Source organism: Podarcis tiliguerta (assembly GCF_965153285.1).
Source record: "Podarcis tiliguerta genome assembly, chromosome: Z".
Classification (NCBI taxonomy): Eukaryota; Metazoa; Chordata; class Lepidosauria; order Squamata; family Lacertidae; genus Podarcis; species Podarcis tiliguerta.
This window is the reverse complement of record NC_139553.1, coordinates 31,628,228-31,649,135: the sequence shown is the minus strand read 5'-3', so window position 1 is coordinate 31,649,135 and position 20,908 is coordinate 31,628,228. Positions and strand designations below refer to the sequence as shown.

General features: G+C 43.4%; 1 protein-coding gene across 1 annotated transcript; it reads right to left on the bottom strand.

The window, feature by feature from the left end:
• Positions 1 to 9,030: 9,030 nt before the first annotated feature.
• On the bottom strand, positions 9,031 to 20,890 carry BRCC3 (BRCA1/BRCA2-containing complex subunit 3). Its single transcript, XM_083424275.1, has 8 exons — positions 20,502 to 20,890; positions 17,822 to 17,941; positions 17,430 to 17,517; positions 15,675 to 15,763; positions 13,628 to 13,683; positions 12,642 to 12,773; positions 10,625 to 10,668; positions 9,031 to 9,774 (listed from the first exon to the last, which is right to left on the bottom strand). Exons 1-8 carry the CDS (start codon positions 20,604 to 20,606, stop codon positions 9,599 to 9,601), a joined length of 810 nt encoding a protein of 269 aa, XP_083280401.1. The 5' UTR covers positions 20,607 to 20,890; the 3' UTR covers positions 9,031 to 9,598.
• Between the last annotated feature and the right edge of the window lie 18 nt (positions 20,891 to 20,908).

The following is a 20,908-nucleotide window of genomic DNA, read 5'->3' as shown; positions in this document are numbered from 1 at the left end:
AGCGAGATGAGTGCCGCAACCCCAGAGTCTTCTGCGACTGGACTAACAGTCAGGGGTACCTTTACTTGTAGAAAAGAGTTGTACAGTGGTACCTCTGGTTGTGAATGAGATCTGTTCCAGAGTCCCATTCGCAACATGAAAAGAGTGCAACCCACAGCAGCGTGTCTGCACACACGTAGGTTGCAATTCGCTGCTTCTGTGCATGCACGTGATGTCATTTTGCGCTTCTGCGCATGTGCAAGCGGCAAAACCCTGAATTAACCCTTTCCGGTACTTCCGGGTCGCCGCGGGACGTAACCTGAAAGAACGTAACATGAAGTAAACGTAACATGAGGTATGACAGTATTTCCTAACACTGGTGAATGCTCAGTGGACAATAGTTGTGGAATCTGTGGGGAGTACCATTTTTGGCAGGGGGAGGAGAAATGGGTCTGCTTGATCTGGGTCTGGGGTCTAGGGGAACCTGGACTACTTCATTTACTTTTCACACTATTCTCATTCACTTTTTACATCACAAGGTAATGCAGTTTTTAAAAGATTTTAATTTTTCAATTGTCCAAATGCTTTTTTTTAACTTCCCATTTGGGGGTCTGGCTGCCCATCAAGAAAACAAAAACTTGCCTTTTTTGTTTGGATTCTTCCCTCCAAGTCACCAACCCTATTTCACCCCCTCCTCAAATGTTTTTGTCTGGCCTCTTTCTTGCCTGGCTGGGGGACAGTGAGAGGTGTGTGAATCTGTGTAGCCTTCTGGTAAAATTTACAATTATTGCTCTGCCCACTTTTGCTTCTGTCTGTGCCCCTCACTGGCATGTGGTGCCTGAAAGGTTGTTCAGAATAAAATGTGGCCCTTGGTCTGAGAAACATCTTCCACTCATGATCCGAAGGCACTCCCATCACCATGTTGAGACTATTACATCCAGAATCTAGAATCATAGAATCATAGAATCATAGAGTTGGAATAGACCACAAGGGCCCTCGAGTCCAACCCCCTGCCAAGCAGGAAACACCATCAGAGCACTCCTGACATATGGTTGTCAAGCCTCTGCTTAAAGACCTCCAAAGAAGGAGACTCCACCACACTCCTTGGCAGCAAATTCCACTGTCAGTTCATTAATCTAACATTAATGAACTACACCACTGCTAAGTGACTGAAGAGAGACATCATTTGAAAAGCAATTTTCCAGACTTCCCTTACCTAATTTGTGCGGAAGAATTATTTAATGTGCATGTTGTTGTTTTTAAAAAAGTAAAGAAAGTAAGAAAGGGAGGGGCAGAGAAGGTATCGTCTCAGTTGCAGTGTGCTGCATTATCATCAGCCTCCCGCCTCCCCCAATTCATGTTCAGAAATGACAGGTGTGAGCTTTGCACAGTGGGTATGCACTGCTTTGTCTTGTTTTGTGTCTATTAAACACCTCATCACCCCTTACCCTCCTTCAACCTCCTCTTCAGGACCTTATAAATAGCAGGGCCAGCTGCCAGGGAGCCGTGAACTCGGTGAACCTGTTGTAACATTACCCAGGAAGGCAACAGAAGAATGGAATGCAAGTTCCCCTCTGACTCCCTGCCAGGTTATGCCAACTGCATGTGTGGGAAACCAATTCTTCCTACAGCTAAGCAAGTGGAATGACCTGGTTGAGATGGTGCAAGAGGATAACATAGCGTAGACCGTCCCTTGTAGGGATATCAGCATCTACAAACTCACTCAGTTCAATGCACAAAAGGCAGGCTTGGTGGAATCATGTGGACTGGAGAAGTATAATATAAATATATATATGTGTGGATATAATCAAATGTTTCTTTTTAAAAATGGGGGGAAACTGTCAAAAGAAGGGCTAAAATTGGTCAGTGGTCACAGAATGCTGACTGGTTGGGGGGGGGGTGAGGTGCAAAACAGGTAGGGACAAAATGGGATGAAGCAGATAAACACCTGAATGGGTCAAGGCTAGTCCACCCATGAGGCAAATTGCCTCAGGCAGCAAGATATGCAAGCAGCAGATCCAGTCTCCAAGAAATGCATTGCCCATCGACTTTGGGGGGTTGGGTTGGCCCCCTCAAATATTTTATGGGGGGGGGGGGAAGCGACCTCAGCCCCTAGGACTTGACTCCTATGTGTGCCATGATCTACTTTTTATCAATATCTGAGCTCAAGGTTCAGGTAGGTAGCTGTATTGGTCTGACGCAGTTGAAATAAATAAAAAAAATTGTCCAGTAGCACCTTAGAGACCAACTAAGTTTGTTCTGGGTATAAGCTTTCATGTGCATGCACATTTCTTCAGGTACAGTGGTACCTTGGGTTAAGTACTTAATTCGTTCTGGAGGTCCGTTCTTAACTGGAAACTGTTCTTAACCTGAAGCACTACTTTAGCTAATGGGGCCTCCTGATGCCGCCGCGCAGTCGGAGCACAATTTCTGTTCTCATCCTGAAGCAAAGGTCTTAACCCAAGGTAATATTTCTGGGTTAGCGGAGTCTGTAACCTGAAGCGTCTGTAACCTGAAGCGTCTGTAACCCGAGGCACCACTGTACACTGAAACAGAAGTCACCAGACCCTTATATATATGGGGTGGGGGTTTTCTCAGAAGGGTAGTAGGAGATGGGTGATTGACTCAATGGGTATAGTAAATCTGTTGATAAAAGCAAGGGATAGTGTGCAGATGACCAAAAATAACTTTAGCATATTTAATGAGACAGGAATGCAATATCTCTATTCAGACCAGGTCTCTCCATAGTTTTCAGTTTAGTAATAAGTTGTAATTCAGCAACTTCTATTTCAAATCTATTTCTGAAATTCTTTTGTAATAAGACAGCTGCTTTGAGATCCTGTATTGAATGTCCTGGGAGATTGAAGTGTTCTCCTACTGGCTTCTCTGTCTTGTGATTCCTGATGTCAGATTTATGTCCATTTATGCTTTGGCGTAGGGTTTGGCCTGTTTGTCCAATATAGAGAGCTGAAGGGCACTGCTGGCATTTGATGGCATACACCTCAAGGTCTAAGAGATCAGATTTGAGAGTGGCTGAGAACAAGTTAATGGACAAGTTAATGAACAAGTTAATGACGAGGTCATTTCTTGAACCATCTGCTGAGGCTTTCTCTAAATGCCTCACACTGGGGACCAAATTCACCTGTCAGTTCCAGCTGCGGTCATATTTTTCAAGCTCATTACCACCAACAACATTCAATCTTCTTTCCAATGGAAAGAATCTCTTCTCCAAGCATTGCATCCAGCCCTCTAAGCATCACATTACCCTAATTACAGAGGCACACATGGCAATCCCACGGCCCATTATATTTGCACCTGGATGGGAAATGGGCTGTAGCCTTCTCCCACCACAGGCCAACCTACATGTTTCATCTCCTTACTAAGATGTCCAACTGCTAGAAGCACCCTTTGCTGTTTTGAAAATGGAGGCCCTCAAGACCATCATTGCATGTAGCCAACATGATCTGCCAGCAGCAGGATAATTGTGTGCAAGGGATGTTAAGAGGTCAAGCGTGACCAATACCCTGCGCAAACTAAAAAAGTGCAGGAGGAAATTAAGACATGAATGGCCAAGCCAAGCAACACTCCAAATGAGGCTGGTTCCTCTACGTGTACTCTGGGTACTCTACCCATTTACCAGGGAAGCCGCACATTATTGCTTCCATTCCCCAAGGCACTGAGTTCAAAATCGGTACAGTGGTACCTCGGTTTAAGAACAGCCCTGTTTATGAACTATTTGGTTTACGAACTCCACAAAACCGGAAGTAGTGTCCCGGTTCGCGAACTTTACTTCGGTCTAAGAACGGAATCCGAATGGTGGAAGGGCACTGGCGCCGGAAGGCCTCATTAGGGAAAGCGTGCCTCGGTTTAAGAACGGTTTTGGTTTAAGAACAGACTTCCGGAATGGATTAAGTTCGTAACCTGAAGTACCACTGTATACTGAAAATCACAATCCTATTTAAAATTTGTTTGTACTTCACAATGCTAAAAAGGAGGGTTTCCAAATATGTGGCCAACACCTGCAGGATCAGTCCTACCATTAGGCAAAAGGAGGCAGCCACTTCAAGCAGCAAATGCTGTGCGGGGGAGAAGCAAAATAGCCACCCCAGCCATTCCCTTCTTGGAGGGTAGCCCTGTAGGTATACCATTCAGCCTGTTTTCCCCTCCTAAAGTAGCATGTTGCCTCAGGTGTACTGTTATTGTTTGTGCCTCCTCCTATCAATGCTGCATTGCCTTGTTGTGCTAAAGGGATGTTCCAACTTACAACAGACTCTCAAAATTGCTCAGTTAAAGGGCTTGAATCCCCCCCCATTCTCAACACCTGAAGTTTATGCCCTTGAGGCAGCTTTGGACAGAGTGCTTTGTGCATTCTCTCCACATCCTGCAGCTGAGATGCAAACCTGGGAATAGGCTATTCAGCCCATTGACAAAGAACCACACTGACTTAGTGCCTTCCAAGGATTCTGGATCATCACATTACATCATCTGCTGTGGTACTCCCAATCTACCACATGAAGGTGCATCCAGCATCACTTTTTGTAGGGCTTTAACATCATCCACAGGCCTCATACTAAGTGCAAGTGCCTTTGAAATATCCTGTATTTTATTTGATAGGCCCTTAAATGCTTAATTGCATTTAAGTTAAACCTTGTGTCAATTGCTTCAGAATATCATTAGGAGACCCCAGCCCTCTAAAATTATGCACATCATTTTCTGGGTTATTAGCAGACCGCCCCACAAAAATTATGCCATTAAATGTCTGGGATTCCCATACACCACAAGGTGCTTTTAATCCTTTTTTCTTTGGGTCTTTGGTCCTTGATTGCATAACACACCTGATCCCACAATTAGAAGACTTTCATGTTTTCATAAAGACATTTTTGCTCAATATGTCGACAACTCGAGTGTGGGCTCCTGGGCTAACCCATCATCTTAAAGCAGTGATGTCACCACCCCATTTATCAAGTCCCTGATCCATGAAAATAACCATTAGCTGAAGTTTCTCCAATCCCTGAAGAACTTTATTGACAGCAAGACTGGGGGAAGAAACAGCTTTGCTGTGCCAAGCATAAACTTGGAAGACCAATTGCCATGCCAAGGATAAACTTGCTCAGTTTTAGCACACGTTGGAACAGAAAAAAAGGGAGAGGGAAGCAGCAGCCCCTTCCAGACCTGGATGTACTTCGGAAGTTTCTCGATGATCACAATGAGGATTAAAGGACAGCATTAGCAACGTTGTCGGAGACACTGCTGTAAGAAACTGCAGCCACAGCTGTCCTTTCCAGACTCTTCCCATCAGCTCTTCAAACCCGTGGCTCTTATCTTCAAGAAGCAGGTGGCCACAGATAAAAGTTAAAGTGATCACTTTAAGCTCTGATTCTGAAAGACTTTAAAGTTTCGTGCTCAGCAGCAACAGAGGCAGAAACAGGTTAAAGACCAAACTAGAGGAAAGGATGTGATTGCAGAATGATGTCACGCCTCCTACCAATCTTCAGATTATGGCCCACGGTGAAAAATCTGATAGGAAATCATTATATCTGTGATTGTTTTAAATCCGCATAATGCAAGCATAGCATTCCACAAAAGACATATAATCCAGCATGTTAAGAGTGTTGGCACATATTTTTAAAATGTGTGGATAATAGCTAGTGAAATCTCTAGAGCTGAGTAGTGTTCAGTGGCCAGCAAGGGAGAAGGCAATGCCTCATACAACTCTTACCAACTTCCCAAAGGAGAGGGAAATTGTAAACAGCCAGGACCAGCCCACCCTCCCTGCAGCAGCTTAGCTTCTTCACCTGCCTCCCCTTATTCAGCATCATCTTTTGGAGGCAAGGCAGAAATGTCTCCATAACTGTGATTGACATGGTCAATATACATAGATTTCTCAGTTATGCTGTGTGTAATAGACATGGTAACCATTATTGTTGTCTATGCTGAAGAGGGCTTTAGTGCTTGAATTCTGCTTGCTAGTTTCCCACAGGCATCTGGTTGGCTACTGTGAGAACAGGATGCTGGACTAGAAGAGCCATTGGCCTGATCCAGCGGGTTCTTCTTTGTTCTTACCTCCAGAACCCAGGAGGGAGAAAAGTTATGTTGTTGGGCTACATCTCCCCACATCCCTGATTACTGGCCAAGCTGGCTGGGGTTGATGGAAGCTGGAATTCAATATCTAGAGGGCCACAGGTTCCTCACCTGTACTTTAGGTGTTTAACAAACAACAGCGACGCGGACGATACCACAATTCTCTATCATACCCAGGTCGGCCTTAGAAGATTCCTGAACTCGTTCTCTTCCTTTTGCCAGATCAACTCCCTGAGAATTAATTACCAAAAATCTAAAATTATGATTTTTTTTCTAAAAGTAATCAAATCATCAAATGGAGACTAGAAAATCATCCCATTGACCAGGTAAAATCTTTCAAATACTTAGGGATATTTTACCAGCCAAATTTAAACTGGACAGCACACAGACATCAAATGATTATTCAAGAAGAATGCACTACATCAGTGATTCTCCATTTTTTTCTTCCTCAAAGGCAACCAGATGGTCCCTGCTGCAATAAATATATTTAATGCCAAGGTCCTTTGTAATATGTAATAATTAATATTTCTCAGCTATTGTACAGTATTCCAATTTGGATACAAGCATTCAATAGAGAAGCTGAACAAATCCAAGCGACCCTTCTTTGTAAGATCCTTGGTGCCCCTAAATGTGTAAGTTATTTAACTTTATGTGCTGAAACCGGCCAACATTTGATGGAAACCAAAGCATGGCTCTCTTGATTATAAAGGCCTGGCTGAAAGTCCACATTAGAACAACATCTAACTCCTTCTTAGCCTCTATGCTTGAAGACCGCATCTAATCTTATGGTACAGAGCAATTCAAGACAAAATCCATAGTTTGGGCATTGTTCTCGAGAGCCTTGAAGCATGTGATGAAAATCACATTCCAATTAATCAAGCAGCTTCTGTGCAACCACAAAAGACAGCGCTTGTTACCTCACACTCTGATATTTTGTTCTCTGGAGGCCTTAGGTATTACAACACCCTATGGAACCTGTGCCAGATACTTAAAGGATTTACTACTTCCTTCCCATTGAAGAGCCTTTATGCTTGTGAGATTAAATGCTTTCCCTTCTACAGTGACTAAAGGCAGATTCTCACACACTCCATATCAAACCCGTTTGTGTTCCTGCAACCAAGAAGTACCAGACTCAAGGGACCACATTCTCTTAGATTGCCCTTTACATAGCAGACCTTGCTAACTGATGCTGAGTAAAATGTTGGACCTCCAGCCCACAACTGGAAATCAAATGAGGTTTCTCCTGGCAGATCGGGACAAAGATACCACTGCTCTAGTAGCTTCCTTTTTAGCCACAATTTTACCCGAAATGGTTCCCAACGAACCATCCCTTCAGGAAATAGACTGGGAGTGGCAGAATATCTAAGTGCACATGACCACAGTGTGACCCTATAACCCTTGTCCTTTTAATTATCCCAGTGATTTGAAACGTTTTATATTACCAATAAAGGTATTTGATTTGAAACAACAGAGACAAACACACTTGCAGATTCCCCTCATTTTCTCTCCAAGTTCAAATGTTTGAAAGCTCTTCCCTTTTAAAAAATCAAGATTAGCTCAGCTGTGCCCCAGGGGCCATGTGGTGATAGAACAGAAGGAAAAGCCTTCCATGATTATCTTTTCCAGCAGATTTTTGAAATGGTTATGAACAAAACATCACTGTGAAGAGATGGCCAGAAACATTATAACACTGTGCACTATTGTTTTATTTATTTATTTATTTATTTATTTATTTATTTATTTATTTGTACCCCACATTCCCCAACAACAGGAATTTAAGGCAGCTTACAGATAAAATAAGAACAGCAAAAAACATAGAAAAAAAATCTGATCTCTCACTATTATAGATAATAACCTTATGAGTTTTTGATAAATCTTCTTTGGGTGAGACTGTGAGAACCACTTCATCAGAATGAAGAATTATCTTAGTATCTAAAGAGCCATGTTAGATCCCATTGATCTGTACATTTTCTCTTACTGCTATAGCCGACGCTTCAATCACAATGGCAAAGAGCACAGGGGATAAAGGACATCCCTGACTAGCTCCTCTAGAGAGATTGCATGTTTCTGACATACCTCCATTTCCCATTACTGGAGCTCCAAAAGTCAAGTCCAACTGATGAGTTCTGAACCCATACTGAAATATTCCAATTCTTTAAATAATATTGGAATGCCTTTTCTATCTCATGGTATGGGAGAATATCTACTGTAAAGATGAGTACCCAAAATTCATTTATACTCCTAAACATTTCATTAGTTGTCCCATCTGAAATGCTGTCAAAATGGCAGTGATTGATGCTGCATCTCAAATGGAACCAAAACCCGCCTAAGTTAGCTGCCAAACTCCAAAAACAAACAAACAAATAAAAAACAGCGGAAGTATGGCAGTACCTAGCATAAAGGATTATTGTTACGAAACAAAATTGGCTACGCTGAAATAATTGTTTGAGGAACATCCAGTACTGGCGGCAGAAGAATTAATAATAAAGAAAAAGCTTGCAAGGGCAGTGACATCACCAAGGCGAGACGGTGTTCCGATCTGCTGCTCCTTCTTTCCCCATAAGCAAAAATAGGTTTGCCTTGCTTGCGGCAAAACAAAGTTTTGCTCAAACTTCTAATAGCCCCAAGCAGGCTATGAGCTGTAGGACCAGAAAATCATGCCCTGTAGACAACTGGTTTTTTTCCTCTGACTCAGATCATCAGAGAATCACAAGCCCATTTCCAAAATGGTCACCAGGGCTCAATACAGTGAAGGGGAAAAAACAGCTCAGAGAGACCAGAAGCTCCATTTAACACAGCAGATTACATTGCCCTAATTAAAAAAACACTGTCTGAATCTAGGGTAAAGAACTGAAACCGTTGAGAGAATATATTTTAAAACTCACCCAAACAGGCTCAAGACATTTCCCCAACAGTTAATGAAGAAATGGAACTCAGCACGAAGAACAGAACTATGATTCTTTAGCTAACTTTTATGTGGTTTAGTACAACTTTATTAATTTCACAAACAATGAAGCATATAGTAGGACAGTACATACAGTATACAATACAGTCTGGTGCACATAGGTTATCCCTCCTCCTTCACTCCTTGTTACTTCTCTATTTAATTATGATATATGTAACCAATGACAAAATTATGATATATGTAACCAATGACAAAAATAATGGATACTGAAACAGAATTTTGAATCGTTACTGGTATAAACTATTATTTGCCTGTGTTCACTGTGGGGAAATAACAATAATTTTATTATTTATATGCCGCACTGGGTGGCTTCCAACCTCAAACGTTAAAAACCTCCCTGTACAGGGCTGCCTTCAGATGTCTGAATGCAGAGCATATGTATATGGAGTGCATGTTTGTGTGTCCACAGTAAACAACAAATGTTTCTGCTGAACAAATGTTTTATGTGGTGAGCTTAACCGCTTGACTGAAGCTTCTGTGCTGCATCACGCACAGAATGTACCCAACGAGATGGGAGGGTTGGAGAAGAAGCAAGGTAGGATGAAGCCAAACTTGGGAACATTTGGCTGTTTCTTAGGCCATGAGGTTCTGTTCTTCTCCCTCCAAGGCAGCGAGTTCCTCCAGAAGTTTCTCTTTCTCCTGCTGCAGTTCCTGCACCCTCTCTTTGTTTTTCTTCAAGCGATCCTCCAGCCACTGCATAAGAGGACCACTGATGACAGACATCTGGCTGCAGAGCTTCTTAGTGAACACTGGCGAGGAAAGAAGTAATGCAGTAAATAGTGAGATACAACCATCTCCCTCTGCAGAGTGTCAGTGTACCAGTAATGGTGATGATGATGATGATGATGATGATGATAATAATAATAATAATAATAATAATAATAATAATAATAATAATATACTATTAATTATACCTCGCCCATCCGGCTGGGTTTCCCCAGCCACTCTGGGCAGCTTCCAACCAAATATTAAAAACAATACAGCATCAAACATTAAAAACGTCCCTAAACAGGGCAGCCTTCAGTTGTCTTTTAAAAGTAAAATAGTTGAATAATAAGGGTTTCCTTGGCACTCAATTCACTCCAAGGCTGACTTAGCAGCCTGATCCTATACGGTATTAGAAATTATATAAGCCCTTCAAAATTTAACAGCTTAAAGATACCTAACTGTGAAGGCAAGACAGACACCAATAGCTCACAGAGCAATGATAAGCCCATCAAAAGAAAGAAGCAACACCACTGACAAGTTTGCATTAAGGTACTCAGGCTAGCATGCTGGCAAAACAAAAGGCTTGCCTCCCTGTCCTCCATGGCAAACAAGTTATCATACCTGCTATCTTGAGTTAGTAGTTACGCCAAATCCAAAGGCACGGAAGGGGGTTAATGAAACTGGGAGCCACATAATAAGGATAATGCACTCCCTCAGCAAACTGCTCACATCTAAACAGAAGAGGCTTTCCTACACTTTTCAAACTGTTGGTGTGGAGCAACTATCATTTAATGTCAAGCCTCTGACAATCCGGGTCCAAAGTCTGATGACTGCAAATGTTTCAAGTACCAAAATGTGTGACATCGGTACTTTTGATCTGGAAATCCTTACCTGCACCATTATGGATCTTGGTTATGGGATCCAGATGGGTAAGGCTAAATGGAGGAAGAGAGCACACTGGTGTCAAGTCAGCACTCCCCCAAAAGTCACAGTATGTTTTCTATCAGGCTTCACAAAACAACTTCCTCCCCCCCCCCAAAAAAAAGACTACAATCCAGGTAGTTCTTCCCTCCCAGTCACTTCATGTCAATGTCCACTTCCTGGACCACAGTAGGTTACTTGGCTACTGGCAAGGGTCACCACATGGTCCACATGGGATTTTGAAATGCCCCTGCTGGATCAGACCCTCTTGTCCCAGTGGCTTGATTCCCACAGTAGTCAAGCAGATGATTCTGCAAAACCAACATTTTCATTACTTACTTAATTCAAACCCTCTTTCTTCTAGCCCAGCAGACTGCCAGGCAAGGGCCAAATTACTCCTACAGGTTATGATAATGATGATGATTAATTGAATTTATATACCACCCTATATCCAGAGGTCCCAGAGCAGTTCACAGAACAAAATCAAAATATAAAACCACAAAATATATCATCAAAATAAGAACAGCAACCCAATAGCACCCCCTTCCAAAAACCACCCACATTTTAAAAGGGAATAGGATGTCAGTCAAATCAACCAAATGCCTGGGTAAAAAGGAACATTTTTGCCTGGTGCCTAAAGATGTATAATGAAGGTGACAGGTGAACTTCCCTAGGGAGAGCATTCCACAGATGGGGAGCCACTGCAGAGAAGGCCTGTTCTTGTGTTGCCACCCTCCGGACTTCTCAAGGAGGAGGCACACAAAGAAGGGCCTCAGAAGATCATCTCAGGATCCAGGTAGAGCAGGCATCCCCAAACTCAGCCCTCCAGCTGTTTTGGGACTACAATTCCCATTATCCTTGACCACTGGTCCTGTTAGCTAGGGATGACGGGAGTTGTAGTCCCAAAACAGCTGAAGGGCCAAGTTTGGGGATGCCTGAGGTAAAGGCAGTCCTTAAGGTATTGTGGTGCTGAGCCATTTAAGGCTTTATAGGTCAAAACCAGCACTTTGAATTGGACCTGGAAACTAATTGGTAGCCAGTGCAGTCAGACCAGGATCGGTGTAATGTGCTCAAACCATCGTGCGCCGGTGAACAACCTGGCTGCTGAATTCTGCACTAGCTGAAGTTTTAGAACTGTCTTCAGAGGCAGCCCTACATATAACACATTGCAGTAATCTAACCTTGAGGATACCAGAGCATAGACAACAGTAGTTAGGCTATCCCTGTCCACATAGGGACGTAGCTATTCCACCAGCTGAAGCTGAAGCTGATGGAAGGCACTCTTGGTCACTGAGGCCACCTGAGCCACAAGCAACAGCAAAAGATCTAGGAGTACCCCCAAGCTACGAACCTGCTCCTTCAGAGGAAGTGTAACCCCATCAAGAGCAGACAATCTCCCACACTGAAGGTTTGATGGGGCTGAAAAGCATTCCCCAAGCAACACCATCTGGGAACGACCATCCAAGTGGGACTGGAACCACCGTAAAGCGGTGTCACCCACCCCTAGTTTGGAGAGTCACTCCAGAAGTATACCATGCTTGATGGTATTGAAAGCCGCTGAGAGGTCTTGCCCCCTTTCTCCCGTCATCTGTGTCAGCTTTTGGACGCCTTTGGGTCCCCCCTCAATGAAATTAGGCCAAGAGCTGCATGGAACCCTTAGGCTGTAGGCTGCCTACCTCTGCCATACAGTGGTACCTCTGTTTACAAACGCTTCTGGTTATGAACTCCACTAACCTAGAAGTAGTTGCTCCTGGTTGCGAACTTTGCCCCAGGATGCGAATGGAAATTGCACACCAGAGGCGCGCACACAGTGGGAGGCCCCATTGGCAAAAGCACGCCTCAGGATAAGAATGGTTTCAGCTTAAGAACGGACCTCCGGAACGAATTAAGTTCGTAACCAGAGGTACCACTGTACTTGATGGCAAAGGAGAGCAAGTGATAAGTGTATCCAAATAAAGCAAAGAAGGGAGCCTGGCTCTCATTTTACCTGTGGATTTTCCTGTAAGCATCTTGCTCCTCTTGACACAAGATCCTGGGGAGCTCCATCATTGACTCAAGACACGCTTTCCCCATGGTGGTGTGAGGTATTATATGCACAGGAATTTCAATCCTTTCATACCTACAAGGGGAAGAATATTTGTGTTACTGTTCCATTTTTGGAGACTTGACAGCATAATTCTATGCGTGCTTAGCTGGAAGTCATTTTTATTTATTAATTTGAAGTATTTGTTGGCTGTCTTTTAGGACCAAACCCTCCCAAGGTAGCTTCCAATACAAGTTTAAAACCATAAAACAGTATTAAAATGCAACAGAAAAAGAATAACAACTTATAAAAATACAACATTCAGCCCAGTAAGAGAAGTAAACGCTAGAAGAGCACAACATACACAGCACATACACACTGTGTTAAGTGGGGCTTACTCTAGAGAAGTGTGCACACTATATTGTCCATAGATGCCAGGTGAAAAACAGGAACTATAAAGATACAAGCAGCTGGGCACAACAACGGAATGTCTAGGCACACTTTTTTATAACAAGAATACAAAGATGAAAGTGAACGAACTGTAGCTAAAATATTATGTTCATTTTTTACATGGTCTAATCCTTCCCCTGCCCATCCCCCTACTATTCTTAAGCTGGTCTCTTCTCCAGTTTTCAGAGAGTAGCTGGAAGTGGGGAAGCAGAAAAAGCTCCTCCTTTCCTTTCACTCTGCAGTTTTAATCTGAAATATTAGGCACAGTACTGTGCCCAGAGCTCAGAAACTGCTCACGCTAATGAAATCCCCTGTCGCAAAATGCACCCAGAACAATGGGAATTTTGAACCTAGAATTGCCTAGAGATGAAGAATTGAGAATTAAAACATAGCAGGACTGCTATACATAAAAAGTAACCACTGAAGCTGAAGTTCAAAGAAAAGTGAGAAAGGCTGAGGCATTGAGTTTGCCAAACCCTCCTAATTAACAGAGTACTTACTCGGAGCTCTTTTGGGCTTGAATGGACTGGAAACAGGTGAACAGAATCCGGCCAGTCTGGAATAATCAGCAGATTTATGTGAGTGAAAGAAAGAAAGAAAGAAAGAAAGAAAGAAAGAAAGAAAGAAAGAAATTATTATACAACAGGATGTTTGATTATCCAAACCCCGAAAGAGCCACACATCTCTATGTAGTGACACTCTATTCAGGTGTTCTACTACCTGGGAAGCTGGGAGGGAAGAAGGAAATAAACACACTGGATGGGATTCAACTAAGTTATTTCATGCAGTGGAACTTTCCCCTCTGCCCACCATGCCCCTGTGCTCCCTAAATCTTTTCTGGATGATTGGGAGAAACCCCATAACATGTTTAGCACAATGAGCCAGGTGTGGGGAGGGGGAGTCTTGTTGCTTGAGTGGACATAGTTGTACAGGCATACATCCCATTTCACACTACGTTTCATTCCACCCACTGCACCCCAGCCAGAGATTAAAGCTCACATTCCATTAAATGATAAACATTCCAATGGCACCTTGAAGACTGATTGCTGCAGATGGACCCTATTTAGGTGATATACTGCCAAATGTGAAGTTCATTGTCCCAATGAATATACCTGGGTTTTGTTTCTGTTTAATAGTAGTTGTGGGTGCACAATTAGAATTACTGTTGCTTTTGACCAGGGTGGTTAAACCCTCTACGACCCACACATGCAGTTGCAACAAAAAGCATGCCCCCTTCCTTGAAGTTGCTGTTTACTAGGGGAGATAAGTGACTATTGATGTTAATACCAGTATTGGGGGGGGGGGTGTTCTTTTATTTCCTTCTCAGGTCATTCTTGGACAACTTTGTGCATGTCGTCTTTGCATTTGTGTTCCCCTATTGTAACACCCACTGCTAAATTCCGCCAACAATTATTGTTCTCTAAACCACAGCACTAGCGATCCACCTAATCCAGATTAAGAAACGGAACTTCAGTCCATGTTTAGGTATTCCAAAGAAGACAGTCTGCCTTTCCCCAATGCACCCTCTTAGTATCTTCCCACATTTTATGCATGTCCATTTTTAATGTGGTTCAGCAACATCTGCAGACCCAAGTATGGGGAAAGCTAGGGAGCCCGGATTTGAGGATGTGCACTCTAAGACACGAAGGACCAAGTAGTTAAGAAAAGTGATGGGACCCTAATTACCTTCTCCAAGCTCATGCACTTGTTTCACTGAATTTATGTGTGTGTAATCACTGAAAACAAAGTGACAAACCATAACATCAATGAATGAAAGGGAGAGACCTAGTCTACACCTCAACTCTAATTTAATTTTGTGTGTCTGAGGACTAAAACCACTCACAAACAATGATGAAATTGTAACCACAGCAGCAATAGGTATCATGTATGAGTTCACTGCTTCAAGTATCTCCAGTCCAGGGATCTTCAACCTTTTCAGACCCAAGACCCACTTTTAACCCAAGCATGCATTTGGGGACCTATTTCTTAATCTTTAATCATATATTTGCATGGTGGTAATGCTCCTGTTGGGACGCGGGTGGCGCTGTGGGTAAAAGCCTCAGTGCCTAGGGCTTGCCGACCGAAAGGCCGGCGGTTCAAATCCCCGCAGCGGGGTGCGCTCCCGTTGTTCGGTCCCAGCGCCTGCCAACCTAGCAGTTCGAAAGCACTCCCAGGTGCAAGTAGATAAATAGGGACTGCTTACTGGCGGGAAGGTAAACGGCGTTTCCGTGTGCGGCTCTGGCTTGCCAGAGCAGCGATGTCACGCTGGCCATGTGACCCGGAAGTGTCTTCGGACAGCGCTGGCCCCCGGCCTCTTGAGTGAGATAGGCGCACAACCCTAGAGTCTGTCAAGACTGGCCCGTACGGGCAGGGGTACCTTTACCTTTACCTTTAATGCTCCTGTTGCGACCTACCTTGGATTAGGCCACAACCCACTTGTGAAGATCAGTGATCTAATCCAGGCTCCAGAAAGAATAGCGCATTCTTTTCAGAAAGGAACAGAGAGCAATAATGGCTACGACACAGGAATGGGTGCTATTTATTTACCTTTGTGTTTTTGTCATCATTGAAACAGGAGAAGATAAGCCCCACAAAGTCTTGATCCATCATCTGATACATCGCTTGTGTGCAGAGGTCTGCAGGCATACAATTGGCAAAACAAATTACAAATTCCACATTCCCTGGCTTAACAGAAGCCACTGGATCATCAGTGTGAAAGATCAAGCCAGACAAGGAAAGATCACAGATGTCCTTTTTCTTCAGGAGCAGCAGAGAGCATCGGAGAAGATATTTGTATGACATTTGAAAACAAAAGGTACCATACAATAATGTAAGCCAGGGGTAGGCAACCTAAGGCCCATGGGCCACAAGCAGCTCACGGAGGTCGTTTAACCGGCCCAAGAGTCACCCCTGAACCAAGCTGCCCACTCGGTGAGTGCTAAACTGGCACAGCGCAGCGCAGGGACTCGCTTCCGTGGTGCTGGAAATTGCGTCTGCATCTGAGCATGCACAGACACAGGAAATTGCGTCTGTGCAGACGCAGATGCCAGAAATCACAGGCGGGCGCACTCACGCACATGCGCAATCCAGCCCATGGAGGGATCTCTGCTGGAGTGAACTGGCCCAGGCAAGGTAAACTTTGCCAACCCCTGATGTAAGTCTCTAAAAGCAAGATTACAGTCAAATCTAAGACAGCCCTGGGAGTCCCTTGTTTAATCATCTGCTGCTGCATCTTTTGGCTCTATTTAGAGATTTCAATCTTGGGGCTCTTCCTCTCCCTGTTTTTTTTGGGGGGGGGGGCAAACTGCTTTCTTCCCTTTTGCTTAAACTGCACTTTCCCCCTTTTCTCTCCGACTCTCTTCTGTGAATAAAAACCATTTCTTCTCTTCTCTGAGTCTACCATTCCTCTTAGGGCCTCTCACTTCGTTATCACTTGGCACACAACAGCAAGCATTAGGTGGCCTTGAGGAGTAAGAGCAGGAAACTTCAAAGGGGAAATGAAACAGTAACTCAAACATAAGAGTCTCCAAGTGGGACAGTAGTAAATCAGGAATAGAAGGTCACACCTAGCTATTATGGTTTGTAGGCCAAGCTAAAAATGCAACTTTGCTAAAACCTACCTGTTGCCATAGTACTGTGTATGCAGAGAGGAGCATGTTTTTATTAACCAATGAAACGGTACACATGTGCCGATCACGCTTCAAGTAGCCAATGCATATTCTTAACATGTTGTGTTTCAAGTAAAACTTTGTAGGTAAACCATATAAATATGAGCCTGATGCCTTCGATGGCAATTTTTTTTTTTTTGGTTGGGGGACACACACCAGTTTTTTCTGCATTTCCTTCTTCCCAAGTTAGGTAAGGAAAGGGCTGTGGTGTGTGCTTTGCAAACAGAAGGTCTCAGGTTTAATCTCCAGCATCAACATGTTGGTCTGGGGAGTCACTGCCAGTCAGTATGGACAAATATTGAGCTAAGTGATCAGTGATCTGACTTGACATGAGACGGCTTCCTATGTTTCTATAATGGAGCAAAAGAAGTGCACTCATCCCCAAAAGTCTATTGTAATCAGCAAAGATTCTTTGCCAGGAGCATTCAGCTCATACAGGTACTGCCTGGTAGGAAAATGAAGGCGCCACCTGTCACAAGATCTTATCCTTACATTAAATTCTCTCTCTCTCCCTCTCTATCATATACATATGCACAAAGTATTTCAGATATCTCACCCCCTTAAAAAGTGGCCCACCCCAAGTCAGTATATATTGGATGATGGACACACGCCTTACCCAGAAGAAAACTCTTACCTACGTGTGATGGCCAAACTGTTATGTGGGGATGAGAATGATACCAGCCAACAACTCTTGTAGGCTGTCCTGTTAACTTAGCCAATCTGTGTGTTAGTTAAGGTTTCTCCAAAAACTAAAAATAACTCCCTACTGCAAACGTAGTTATTCATTTAAAAATACACATGTTCTTACATTTGCCAATCTCAAACATGTGCACACACTATTATTATGAAATGCTATTTCAGAACAGCAAAGGAAAGAAGCAGAGAACTATGGGCAGGACATTTCCCTTCTAGGCCATCACTTGCAAAGTGATTTAAGTCACTTTCCCAAAATCTCATGCCCTTTGAGGACTACCTGCCTTGAAAATACTCATGTGTTATTACCCCATAATTTCTGTCAAAGGATATCTCTGCTTCTGTTGAAGCAGCTGAGAGCTGCTCTGGGGAAATCTCCACACGATCTTTTCTCTTATCTGACCGGTGCAGAATGATCACGGAGTGAATATGAACTATTCGGTTAGCACCAACCTGTGGATAAATGAAGAAAAATGTATGAAGCACAATATTTCACATGCTTACTTGGGCATGCATCCCACTGTATTAAATGGAGCTCACTCCAGGTAAATGTGCATGCAATGGCAGCAGCAACACACTAAGATTGTGATTCCAGAATATGCTTACTCTCACTGAAAAACCCTTCTTCATTCTTACATCTTGCACACATGCAAGATCATTTAAGCAGAGATTTATTTCTGAAAACTTGCTTTCAAACCGAGCAGAGCTGCCTTTACATTCCTCCAAATACCCTTTGCAAAGAACCTGTCTGTCCAAAGCCATCCAAGAAAGTGATTTCCTTCCCTGGTACAGATCAAGCCAACCTAAGCTCTTTCAAGGAGACCTTGCTCCATGATCAGAAGATTTTAAAATCTGTGTTGGTGACAACACAGAAGCAGGTTTTGTTGGTAATTGCACCCACCACTGGAATGCCCTCCCTTGAGTAATTTTGAGAGACAATAATGAGCTTTAAACACTTCTGAACACCTATGTTTGCTCAAGCTTTCCAAATTCTTTGTTTTGTTCACTACTCAGCTTTACTTGTTAACACTGTTACATTTTTATCTAGTTTTTAGGAAATTTTATTTAATGTTGCTGTATTTCTATTGTTTTTATGAAAACTTCTTAGAGGTTTTTATTATATAAAGCAGACAAAAGTTTTAATGAAGAAAATATATTGAAGACAGGAGCCCAGACTCATGTAGTTTAAAGTTTAACAGAGAGATACTTTGGCCACTGTATAACTAGACACTATGTGTTTCCATCTAGGAGTGTTGCACCTGACTCCAGATGCCAGGCTGCAGTTACTCAGAGCACACATGCAGAGATGCTACTCTTTATCAATTCACATGCTCTCTGCGAGCCCTGGCATAAAAGAGCAACACTGCTGCAGGTCCCTGTTGAAACTTGCTGCATGAGACACGCACTTGCAATCTAGGAGAGCAACCATAACAACAGATGCAGCCAGTAGTCAATCCTACTGTAGTCAATCCCTCAACAATGGAGCAGAAGAAAGAAAAGACTTTAAGGATGCAACTCTTTGTAGAGGTACTTGAGAAAATGTTCACTGTTGCCCAGTACTATCTAATTATCGGTACAAACAAATATGAAGTGGGTCAAGCTATGAAAATATTTCTAAACTCATACTGTCAGTTCCTCCTAGTGATGCATTATTTAGTTGGTCAGACTCAATAGCTTACATCATTCCTGATGATCGGCCATGCTGGGTGAGATGATGGGAATTGGGAGAACAATACTTGTTAGGCCTCAGGTTCCCCTCCCCGGGTTAAAATATTCTGAATGACTAAAAGTTATACAAAGTAATCAAGAGGCTTTTTAAGAGCACCACTTTTAGAAATGTACAGTACTTGAAAAACCTGCAGAGAGCAAGCCTCAGTTCAAGAGAGAAATCCCTTTCCTGCGGGTGAGAGAAATGGGGAAAGAGTGCACCTTTTCTAACATGAAACTTGCTTCAGAACATGCACATGGCATCTTAAATAAAGATGCTTTTATTCTTTAGAACTCTGGGCCATACTTAATCCTGATTCATGAGGCAACGTATTTATAAAATTATTTATTAACACGAATTCTATTAAAACTGGCAGGTGGCATGATCCATCTTAAAAGGCAATTCATCCTTCTCCCACACAGAGTATGTGTGCTTTTTAAAATTATGCCCACTATAACATACAGAAATATAATCTGAAAACAACAAAAAAAAATGCATGCTTTCCTCATAAATATGATTACAACCCATTGCTTCTCTCTTCACGTGTCAGACTTTCTTGCTCCAACAGTCTTTTGGGAACAGGCTGTTTTTTAGGAAAGGTCCGTTGCTGCGCTGCTTTTATTGTAATTATTTATTTCAAAAAAATCATACACCGCTTGATTATGAAAAACAAAAAACACCTCAAAGTGGTTTACAAAAAGATGAAACAATAAAATCGAGGGGGGGGTGTCACAACCATACTTTAAAGCATACATAGTTATAATACTAACACAGATTAAAATTACCTCAGCTTTCTAAGAATCTGGGTAGGCGTGTCTAAGTAACAATGATTGAGGAGGCGCAGAAAAGAGTACAGCAATGGTGCCTGCTTAATCTCAATAGGCAAGGAGTTCCAAAGTGCAGGAACTGCCAAACTACAGGGTTGTGATTTTACAAATGTGGAAGGGGTGTTTCATAGCACCTGCAGCAGTGTTTTCTGTATGTTTTAATGTAGATAAATTGATCTTAATTCTTTTGCTTCATTATTATTATTTTTAAAGATCCCCCTATGTTTTCAGCTCTTCTAATTTTTTTCTGCGAGCTGCCCTGAGATGGAGTGATAGAGATAAACATTGTGATCAATCGTCACTGTGGAAGTCAGTGGGGGAGTCGGCCCACTGACAGGTGAGGGTTACGGCTGCGGCCTGTATCGGATCCGCCCAGAAGGTAAGCGCCCTGCACCCAGCGGAACTTCCAAGCCAGCCCCGGCTCCCCCGGTCCCCCCCCCCGCAGTATTCCCCGGCAGCAGCAGACCCCGCTCCTCACCTCGCCAATGCAGAGGCCCATGACCTCCTCTTGCTCAGTGCTCAGCGCGTGGACCATGCAGACGAGGAAGGCGTCGGCCTCCAGATGCGCCGCCTGCAATGCCATCGCCGCCTGCTTCGCTCTTCTTCGCCGCTCCTTGTCTCCCCTCTTAAAGGGGAGGCCGGGGATCACTCAGCCGGTAGCAGCACATGAGATTATTTTTGTTTCTCACGGCTGTGGGTCCAAGCCCAACGTTAGGCGTTGCAGTGGGGTCGGACTAGATGGCCCTCAGGGTCCCTTCCAACCTTACGAGTCTAGGGCGAAAGCGGTCCTGCGGTCCTGAGCATCCCTTCCGCCTAGGCCTCTTCTGAGAGGGAGATGGTGTTTCCTGGACAACGCCGACTTCCTGTCCGTCCGCAGAAGTGTCC